This window comes from Pteropus vampyrus, unplaced genomic scaffold, assembly GCF_000151845.1.
Source record: "Pteropus vampyrus isolate Shadow unplaced genomic scaffold, Pvam_2.0 Scaffold110, whole genome shotgun sequence".
NCBI classification, from domain to species: Eukaryota; Metazoa; Chordata; class Mammalia; order Chiroptera; family Pteropodidae; genus Pteropus; species Pteropus vampyrus.
The window spans coordinates 4218705-4230335 of record NW_011888891.1 but is presented as its reverse complement, the minus strand read 5'-3'; the positions used below and the strand labels follow the sequence as shown (position 1 = coordinate 4230335).

The following is an 11631-nucleotide window of genomic DNA, read 5'->3' as shown; positions in this document are numbered from 1 at the left end:
GACCCAGGAAACCAGGCAGCTGACCAGGCTCCTCCCACCCCAACCCCCCTCAAAAACCCTGGGTAGAAGGAGAAATTCCAAGCATTCAAAGGATCGGACAGAAAAGGTCTAAACAGACAAAAGTAGATTCGAGAAGCAGGCAAATGCAGTGTCAACCAATGCCAGGTTGAATATTGGTCAGTCTACACAGACTTGGTCCCAAATCAGTTCAAGGTAGCATTATGCTAGGTGTGATAGACCCCTGACCCTGAAGGAACCAGGATTCTGGTATATTTTCTAAGACTGAACTTCCAGATGTTTCTCTCTGTCCTTAGGCTTCATTACATCTGCTGTGTAGGCACCCTAGCCCCCTCAAACCCCCAGGCAAAGGATGGTATTTCTCTTATTTCACCCTCAAGAATTCTTGCCTCAGGTGCATCTGGACTAGCATTGCAGTCCACTCCTTCACCATCCTATTAGTATCTATGTTCAAGTCCATAAAGCTCCAGGCTCCCCTGATCTCGTCTTGTCTATCTTTTCTCACCTTAACTTTCGTTTTTCAAGGTTGGTTCTATCCTTGGGTGAAGTGTGGCTTCTTTGCCTATTGTTCTAAGCTGAGCTCAGGGCTTAGTCTCACTAGCGGTCATGTGGCCATCAAGTCAGGAGCTTCTGCACTCTGAGTTGGACCCCTGCCATAGCCATTCAGCCTCTATCTCTCCCCACTGCAAAGGCTCAGACCACCAAAGGGCAACCTAAACTAATTCAGGATGAAGGTATCACCCCTAGGTCTTCATCAGTTTGGCACATGGAGCTGATTAGCATCCCCTGAGATCAATGAATGAACCTCCCTCTATTGATGTTAATGGCATTCCCTCCCCACTATGTGTGTTCCACCTTGTATTTGAAAGGCTAAACTGCTGTAACAAAGAGACCTCAAATTACGGTGGCTTAAAAATAAAGTTTTTTTCCTCTCTCATGTTGCAGTTTAGAAAAGTTACAATAGAGAGTCCAGTAGGGATGAAGTGAAGGAAGAGCCACCTTCAATTCAGGGGCAACAGGAAAGCCTTCACAGAGGAAGTCGTACATAAGATGGAATTTGAAGAATAAATAAAATTTTAGTAGATAAAGAAGAAGAGAATAAAAGTTACCCATGAAAGATACAGTATGAGCAAAAGCTTGAAGATAATAAATTGTACAAAATCTAGAACGCAATGTGCATAAGCATATAGTGTATGTGCAGAACAAGGCTCGGAGGGGAGGGGAGATGAGGAACCAAGTCTTCACTTTTGAATGATTTCAAAATCCCATATCTTTTGGGATTTCAAGGGGAGGAGGGAATGGTCAGAGCTCTGAAGTTATTTGAGATAGGTTGACTGAAGGGGGAAGTTTGAGATAGAAAACTAATAGAAACTAATAGAAAACCACAACACTAGAAACTAATAGAAAACTACCACACTGGCCGGAATCAAGTTATTAGTAGAGAGAAAGGAGCCTAAAGGGAACCCACAAAGGAGACAGGACTGACAAGATTGAATATTGGAAGTGAAAAAGGAGAAATAAAATATAACTCAGAGTGGTCAAGGTTTAGCTAGTCAAAAAATGGTGATGCTGCTGAGATATGGAAGTCAAGGTGTGAGTGAGATTGGAAGAGAATGAAAGGGGAACGGTTCAGTTTCAAATGTTAAGTTTTTATTCTTAGTTGACTCAGAGGTTTCTAAAAACAGTTCAAAGCATAAATCTGAAGCTGAGACGATAAAGTTATTTCTAGTGTAAGATATAGTTACACTGTAGAGTTATCTGTAGAGAAAGAGACCAGAAGGATAAGAGAATACAAGATCGCAGAGACAGAGGGCTTAAAGCAAGGGGGTTGGTGGGACTTTAGAAAACCCACTCACAGTAATTGTACAAGGAAGAATCTTCAGGAAAAGGAAGACTTATCTGAAAAGTTGAAAAATCAGAAGTGTGCTGTGTCCTGGGAGAGAAAAGAACAGTTCTCAACAAAGGCCAACGATGTCAAAAACCAAGAGATCTCCAGGATGATGCAGATGGAAGAGAAGCCATTGAATTTGATACTTAGTGTGTAAGTCAGGAGAGTATTTGAGTAAACTGGGAAGGATAAAAACAAAGGAATTAATTAGTGAGTTAGGGAAGTTAGGAAAAGAACATAAGAGAGTCAGGAGAGGAACAACAAAATAAACCAAAGGCAAGTTGAAGAAAAGAATTAATAAATTAGAAATTAATGAGTTAGAAAAATAAAACTAACAAATAATGCAAAAGATATATCTTTACAAAAATAAACTACTAGCTAACCTAGTTAATCAAAAGGTAAAACACTAATATACATAAAAAGAAAAATGTGAGAAACCACCACACATAATGAAAAATTAAAAGAATCATAATAGTCTATTTTGCTCAACTCTACACAAATAAATTGGAAAATCCAGATTAAAGGAGTAATTTTTTATAGATGTGTAATTTACCTAAAACATTCCTAGATGATAGTGAAGAGGAATTTTTCACTTAAATGGCTAACCTTATAAATCAGCTCTTTGTCCTGTGTCTGTAGACATGTTTGCCACATAGGCCGAAGGGCAGGGTGAGCTCGAGATTAACTAAAGACTCATCCTCCTCTTTACTTGTTCTGTCTAGATAACAGAGGTGTTACCTAAGTTCCTATCTGAAAATCTCCAGCTCTGTAACCCATAGCAACTCCCACACTCTGTAACCCATAGCAACTCTCGCTCTCTGTAACCCATAGCAACTCCCATGTTCCGTAACTGCCTGAGGACAAATTAACCAATTGGCCCAGCCATCTGTAACTGCATGGATAAGCCCTATAAAAACAAAGTTACCCCTTAGCTTGGGTCCCAGATCTTCAGGGATCGCCGGCATAATAAACCTGAGTTCTCCAACTCTCCAGGTGGTGCTTGGATTCTTGCCAGTCTGATTATTCTGCAACAGTATTCTGCAACAGTCTGATTATTCTGCAATGGTATATTTTAAAAACACAATAAAAATGACTGTAAAACTACTAGAAACAATAAGAAATTGGTAACATAAAGAGGTGCCAAATTAATATATAAAAATCAATAGTTTTCATATATACAATTATAAGTTAGAGTATAATGGAAGGAAAGACTCCATTTTCAATATCAGCAAAATAGATAAAGTAAGTGAAATAAACTTAATAAAATGGACAAAACATATAAATAAAATTTTAACACTACAAGGAATATACCAAAGAAGCTATATTTTATTGAACAAATAAAAAAGCATTAATTTGTAAAAGTAACATGATTTTCTTTTTTTGACTAAACAATCTAATTCTAAAGTTCATATGAGAAAAAAATTAGAATAGCTAGGAAAACTCTGGGGAAAGAAGGAGCAAAGAGGAGTGACTATCCCTATCCATTAAAACATAAACTCTCAGTAATTCAAATGGTGTTTGGGTACATAAATAAACTAATGGAACAAATAGAAAGTCTACAAAAAAGTTAGTATGGTGTACACATTATTCTTCCACCCTCCATTTTTTGCTTCCTAACTTAATCGTCTTGAAGATTATCTTTTTAAATTTCTGCATAGTATCTTTTATATAAATGTACCATCATTAAGTCAATCAGTTTCCTACTAATAAACATTTGAGTTATTTCCAATCTTCTGTTACAAAAACATTGTGAAAATAAGTCATGGACATCCATCATTTCATCTATATGCAAGTAAATCTGTAGAATAGATCTCAAAGTGAAAATGCTGGATTAAAGGTTATGTGCATGTGTTTATTCATTTTAAAAAATTTTATTAAAATTCCCCCAGTTTTAATGAGATAGGATTGACATTTAGCACTGTATAAGTTTAAAGTGTACAACATAATGATTTGATATATGTATATATTGTGAAGATTTATATGCATTTTAAATCTTGAGAGCTATTTCTAAATTACTCTACATAGTCCTTGCAGTAATTTTCCAGTAATGGTGGAGTGCCTGTTTTTTACTATTTCACTGGTAGTGGGTGTGATAGGGAGGATCATGCTGTTCCCCACAAAGATGTCCAGGTCATGATCCCTAGAACCTCTGAATATGTTAGGTAACATGGCAAAGAGGAATTAAGGTCGCTAATCAGCAAACCTTAAGACAGAGTTTTTTCTGGATTATCTAGATGGGCCCAGTGTAATCACAAAGGTGCTAGCTCCTCCGGGACCACCAACGTAATAAACCTGAGTTCCCCAACTCTCCGAGTGGTGCTTGGTTTCTCCCCAGTCTGATTTTTGCAACATTTCTGCAACAGAAGATGGGAGCTAAATAAGAATTTATATTTGTATTTACTAGTAAATACATAAAGAAACTCCAGAAAAAATACACAAGAAACAAATAATAATAATCATCTATAAGGTTGGATTGATAGGAAACTTTTAATTGCATACCAACACACACACACACACACACACACACACACACTTTCAAAACTCAGATCAAAAGCCTCCCTCTCTGAGAGCCCTTCCTGCCTTCTGAACACCTCTAGGACATTTGTAGACATTTTGTGTCAATATTAGACATTTAGGACAATACTAAAGAATCTATGTTCTTCTTTAAACTACCTTACTTTAAGCAGAATTATTTGTTCTGAGAAGATGAAAGAAGAGTGCAAGGAGGAAGGAGAAGGGGAAGGAGGAAAGAGGAAAAATGGGGAAGAAGGTGCCATTTTCTGAATCTTTAGGAGGAGGAGATTTTAACATTTAACAAAAAGAAACATGAATTTTTAAATGGCCGAGAAAGAGTGCCCTGCACTATAAACACTTAGGGCAGGGATAATAACCTCCAAATTGCACTTACAGCACTGCTTGTTAAGCATTCATTTATCTGTCTTCCTCACTAAACCATAAGTCCCTTAAGATAATAGATTTTGTAGTATCCTTGCACATAGTAACTGATCCATTTGAAGGAAGGACTGAATGAGAATGAATTTGTGTTTCTTACTAGAGGTAAAGGTTGGCAGCTTGGAAAAAGGAACACTCAGGCACACAAATCCCATAAGTTCTTTCTTATTTTGAGGATTCTAAGACACATTCACGTTTCAGCATCTCTGAAACTCAGTGGCGCCTCGCAATCCCTGCCATCCAAGCGGCAATCGTGGCTAGTCGTCACTGCCTGTGTCACCGCAGCTTGGTCACTACAGTTCACGCTGCCACCACAATTGAGGTATGTGTAAGGTGACCACAGAATTTTATCTACCAAACCCACCCCAAATAGGATGCCATGACAAGAGTAAATGGGGACTTTCCCACGCAAACGTGGACAGAAGGTCACCATGGTTTTGCAGCTTGTCAGTACCACATATGTGGGCTTTAAATGTCATTCAAAATGTCTTCAAATAAAGTACATTGTGATAAGCTTTAAATTGAAAAATGTCATGTCCACAAAAAACACAGAAACAGCCGTGGGACATAAATTCGATATTATTAAAACAAATATCTATTTTTTGGAGAAATGACCACAATTCCATGTTTTGGTACAAAGCAAAAGCTAAGTAGATACTTTAAGTCCACAGAGGTGTGTTACACTTTTAGGTGGGAAGTATATTGCAAAAACATATTTTTAGTAAATACGTTTATATACCAAACAATGCAGCTAAAGGCAGGAAAAATCCTCACATCCCACAAAACTGATGAAAGAAATTTCAAAGCAAGGAGAATCTCTGTAACCAATTCTTATATCAAGACTATAGTCAGTGATAGTTTAAATGGCAGTTTTTCTTTCCTTTCTCAGTGATACACAAAAACATTGTGTCTTACAATTAATGGCAGCTTAGCTTCAAATAAATATAATAAATGATAAATGCAAATTTTCAGATAAATGCAAAAATCTTCCTTATCATCAACAGACCAGGCTGTACCTGACTAAAAGCTATTTGTCAGGGCAGCTTATCAAGTCCTCTAAGCTCCTCCTGGAGATGTGTTCAGACCAAGCTTCAGACCTACCTCCTGCCAGAAAACAAGAATCTCAGAGTGGGCTTACCTACCTCTTGTACCCAATAAATGTGGAATTAAATCCCTATTCAAAGAAAATCTATTCAATCTACTTGTTGACATATATAATCAAGCTCTCCACTTCAAGTGCCACGTTCAAGCTACCTAAATACATAGGAACCTTATGGTTCTAAAATCCTGATGTTTTTGCTAATCAAAGATCATGGTTAGGAAGAGGGATTATTTTCATACATTCTACTACTGCTTCTTCCCCTCACTGCACCATAGTTAAGGGACTCTTTCATCAAAGAAAAAAGTAATGAGAGTACAGGGTAAGGATGGGCAGGCATCAACCTCTGCATCACCGTACCAGCTCACTCAGCTTTCTCCCAAATGCCTAAAATTCCCTATCTAATGGATTCTGGGAATGAGCTCAAGGAATTGACCAGTGTGTTTAAGTATAAAGGGTCCAAGACCCTCCTCAGGCTCTACGCATTGTTCAGCAAATAAAACCATCTTCTCTACCCCAAAGAGATACTTTGAGCAATCTTGTTGCTTCCTGGATGGGCCTGTGGGGGTGTCACAGAATAAGGAAAGTTTGAGAAATAAAACAACTATATTCTCAAAACTTTCCTTAGGCCATCTTATTCATCCTCTCCCAGAGCTAGGTGTCAGCCTCCCCCTGAAGCATACCCTGCCACCAAAGCAGCCCCCTGGGGAGAACCTCCAGGCCCCTCTTATATGTAACACCAATGTGCCTGCAATGCCAAACAAGATGCCCGAATGGATTTAATCACTTTTTCTGGGGTGATTAAGTCTAGAGCAGCGTTTTTTCCCATGCATGTTGAGGAATGTAGGCTGCCTGATTTCCAATGTCCTTCCCAATGGAAACAGTCTATTATCCACATTTTAGTATGCAACTGAGCTTCCACATGCCCACATGCCAGAGCATTTGCAAAAAAAGCTGTTTTCAGATTTGAGCGAAAGCTTGTTGCCATGAAACTAGCTGCATGTTGAAGAATTTGATGATAAGTGGCCAGGTCACTCTGCTGCGAATGCCGGGCAGGTCCCTCCAAATGAGAGTTCGGCTGGCTTAGAGTGGCCACATCTGGCATCTTCCCTGCCCTTCACTATATCTCAGGCCAGTCACTAGCTCTATTCTCAAGCCATATTCACCCTTACATGGCAAACTCCGGTAGTCAAGCCCCTCCTCTCTGCTCAGTCTTCATCAGGATGGTCATGCTCCTTTCCCACAAAGAAGCTAAAAGCTGATGGAGCAGACTCAGAAACTTGCCACAAGGGCAGATGTAGCCATTCCTCAGGAGTGCCTGAGCCACTCTGATCCAAGTGTAGGGAGGAAAGAAATTTCTGTCCGCATGTGAGAATTCCACTAGGCCCACTGGGCATGTGCTTGCTCATGACTGCAAGAAAAAAAAAAGAAAGAAAGAAAGTTCTTTACTCACAACACTTCTGACACCAAATGTGTGGGTTTTCACCCACCAAGCAATTCTCTAGTTCTCAGGGGACGCTGACTAGGTGTCCTACAATGAAACTCAATTCTGACACTAACTACCCAGAGTAAGTGCAGACCCCACAGATTAAGGTCTCGGTCCCATAAGATTTCTTCCCCACTTTAGATACCAATCACAAGTCCCAGGTTGTCACATGTACTTCTAACCACCTGGCTATAAATTAGGAGTTTCAGTGATCCTCTTTTTAGGTTCAATAATTTGCTAGAACTGCTCACAAAACCCAGAGAAAGAATTAACTTACTATTAATTCATTTCTTATAAAGCATACAACTCAAGAATAGCCAAATGGAAGACATGCACAAAGCAAGGAGGTAGAGCTTCCATGCCCTCTCCTAGGGTATCATCTTTTCAGTACCTCAATGTGTTCACCAACTTTTAAGCTTTTGGACCAGGTAATTTAGGGATTTTTACTGAAGCTTCATTATATAAGTGTGATTAATTATTAACTCACTCTCCAGCCCCTTTTCCCTTCCTGAAGGATGGGTGGTAAGGCAGAAGGTTCCAAGCTTCTAATCATGACTTTATCTTTCTGGTGACTGGCTCCCATCCTGAAGCTATCCAGGAGCTACCAAGTGTTGCCTCATTAGAACAAAGACACTCCTATAATCTAGGAAATTCCAAGGAATTGAGGAGTCCTGTGTCAGGAATTGGAGTCAAAGACAAAATTTAAAAAAATAAATTAAAAAAAAAAAAAAAGATGCTCCAGCACCCTTAGCACTCAGGAAATTACAAGAGTTTGAGCAGCTCTGTGTCAAGAATCAAGGATAAAAACCAAATATATATTTATTTTGTCACAATGTGTAACACAGGAGCACTTGGGTTTGGGAATTCTGAAAAAACCACCAGGAGGACCAGAGGGGTGAGAAATGCCATCTATTACTCACAAGGTAGGACAAGGTAGGGAAGTTTTAGCAACAGCTGGTTGAAGCTGCAGGAATAAAGCCGCTGACCAAGAGCAAGCAGAGTTTTTTATGCACACAAGCAGAAGGAGGGGTTATTTCACTGAGAGGCAGCTGCCTTCTCAGACTGATGGGAGCAAGATGTGCTGCTTGGTTACAGGAGCAGATAACGTCCATGGGAGCGGCAGAAAATGTCCTTGGGAGTAGGCCCTGCCGAAAGATTTTTGTGTATTGCCTTCATTGGCCGCCAGTTGGGCAGCTATCAGTCTTCTGAGTATGTGGAGGAGCTATGTTCTGAGTCAACCCTACACAATGTCCATTCTTTCATTTTGTTATTAATTTCAAGTATACAGTACATTGGTTAGACATTTATATAGTTTATGAAATGATCCCCCTGATTACTCTATCTTCCCTCTGGCTCTACACATAGCCATTACACTACTGCTGACTGCATTCCCTATCTTTTCCTCATTTAAGAGGCATCTCGAGTGTTATTGGCACATTTCTCCTCTACCTCCTAATAGAATCATCTCCCTCCTTCTTCTGTACCCTGTAGTACGGGTGTTTCTGGGCTCCTATGCACTGTGCAAGTGGAGCATGACTTTGCCCGAAACCACTTAGCAGCCTGAACTGTTCCCTTCAACTCTCCCTCACAGATAAGCTTCAGAAGCAGAAAGCCCTGAAACAAAGGCAGAGTTGTGGGTGGGGGAAACAGAGGTGCCTGCTCCTGGGGTGCTCACACCTGCCCTCCACACCCTCAGTGCCACATGTCTGCAAATTGTCAGGAGCTACCCAACCCACACAGCAGGTGCCCTACCCTGGAATGAATAAGGAAGCTGATACAGAAACATTGTGGTTGGGAGGGGTGTTCCTGATATTAGCTAAAGGAGATAAATACTAATCATGCCTCTGCTCTGTGGATTTGTATTTACTCTACTCAAACCTACTCTTGGTTTTCCCCTTCCTTCTTAACAAGCTGCCCAGACCATCATCAGACCTTCCTGTCGCCCAACAACTCACCTGACTGGCCATGTCCAGTGTTTCTGAATTCAACAGCAACTGAAGCTAAGCAGACAATACCCATCACCAACCCACATCTAGCAACAACCAACCACTCAAATCTGCCAAAGACTCATCTCCTTGGTATAAGAAAACAAACTTTTCTGGAGTTTTTTAAAGTGTACGTAATTCTATGTAAACAACTCTGGAGCTCTATGCAAATGCAGCAAGTGCACTAGAGGGTGTTTTAAAGCAGAAGCACGTATCTATTGCAAATCAATTTCTCAGCTTCAATGCATTTCAGCTCTTCTGATGACATCTAACATCTGCAATGCTTCTGCAGGCTTCTGGACATTTCTGCACCAAACTTCTAGAAAATCATCACAACTTTGAGTATTGGCTACAGGACCAGCCTACAGGGCAATGGTTACAAACTCTTCAGTGTTGTGTTCTTTTCATGGATGAGAAAGGAGTTAGATGTGTTATGTTTCTTTACCATGAAAAATTATGCTATGCTTTATCTTTTACATACTGCTGCCTCATATCCAGAAACCATAATCTCTGGTGGATTCTATGGCAGGGTTCAGCATGGCTGGTGTCACTGAGGACCTACTATGTGCACAGCACTATAAACACAGTTAAGGGCTGTGGGAACATAGAGAAGAGATAGACAATCTGGTTGGGGATGGGGGATGGATATGCAAACCACAGGCCAAAATGGAAAGCAGCATGAAATCAGTGTTATTACAGAGATTCAAGCAAGAAGCACTATGAAACGGGCCACTGACTCCATCTTGGTGAATATGCAAGCAAACTGTGGAGAGAAGGTGGCATTTGTATTGAATCTTGAAAACCACTGAGTTATCAATTACAGCTAGAGCAGGTGCTTTCATATTTATTAAGAATCACATGGCAAGCAGGGAGGGAGCTTGTTTAAAATGCAGGTTATCTGGCATGATCACCAGATATTCTGATTCAGTAAATCTAGGATAGATTGCATTGTTTAAGCATTGCAGGTGATTCTGAGGCAGGTGGTCCAGGGCCACATCATGCACTAGCACAAAGGCTGTGTGGAGGGAAGAAACGATAGACAAGAGGAAAGATAGGATGAGCCCAGATCACAGAAAGCTTCGAAAGCCATGCTAAGGAGGTTGGACTTTATTCTATCAACAGTGGAGTGTCATATCTGTGCTTTTAAATGGTTCCATCCTGCTTGAAAGGTTGAAAAGGTTCCAACCTCTTTTAAAAGTACAGTGTTTAAAACATTCTACATGCTTGAAGCATATACTGTAGAAATAGTAATTATTAAGTTTTTTAATAATTTTACATTTTATTTTAATATGGTTGGAAGAGTAAGCAAGAATGAATTGGAATGACTGCTAGGGCACTCTTGCTTTTTTAAAAAAAGATACAAATCACGAGGGCTATAAGATCAGTACGGTTATGATCTTCTTCCTTCTCTTTTGCTTAAAAGAGTAAAGGAAATAGGTGCTGGAAACTAAGAAATCAAATAAATTTTGTCTTATTGGATTTCTTTTAGAAATGTAGCGACCATAAGAAGTATATTCTATCAGTAAAAGAAGCAAAGACACGAATGTCTCAAATTTGGCTGTGTATTAGAATACCCTAGAAACTCATTTAAAATACAGATGTCCTTCCAGATCAGCAGGTCTCAACCTTTTGGTCTCAGAACCCCTTTCTTATAAATTATTGAGGAACTCAAAGAGCTTTTTTTAAGAAATGACTTACATCCACATATATTTATTACTTAGATATTCAAACTAAGAACTTAAAAATATTCAATATTCATTTCAAATAATAATAATAAACCATTACATGTTAATATAAATTACCTTTTAATAAAAAATAATTATGCTTTCCTAATCAAAACTCTTTATTGGGAGGGGTGACACTGTTTTACAATTTTCCAAATCTCTTGAATGTCTGCCTTCATAGAAAACACCTGCATTCTCAAATCCATTTCTTTGTTCAGTCTCTTACTAAATCACACATCATGTAGCCTCTGGAAAACTCCTCTGTAAATGAGAGAGTAAAAGGCAAATAATTTATTTGTTTTATTGCAAAATTAGTTTGGACTTTGCAGGTTTCCTGAACCAATCTCCAGGACCTCTTTCTGGGACTCTCCACAACATACTTTGAGAACCACTGTTCTGTACATTCCATTGGTCTGAAATGTTGACTAGGACATGTGATGCAGAGCCAGGTTGAAGGACTGATAGATAATATCCATTTG

The 11631-nt window shown here is 39.4% G+C and overlaps 1 protein-coding gene across 1 annotated transcript in view; it reads left to right on the top strand.

Moving 5' to 3' along the window:
• Window positions 1-11631, top strand: part of CUNH11orf53 (chromosome unknown C11orf53 homolog) — a 48155-nt gene that overhangs the window by 3573 nt on the left and 32951 nt on the right. Inside the window, exon 2 of the mRNA XM_011365435.1 lies at window positions 5034-5180. Coding sequence (XP_011363737.1) covers window positions 5034-5180 — 147 coding nt within the window. The remainder of the gene's footprint in view (window positions 1-5033; window positions 5181-11631) is intronic.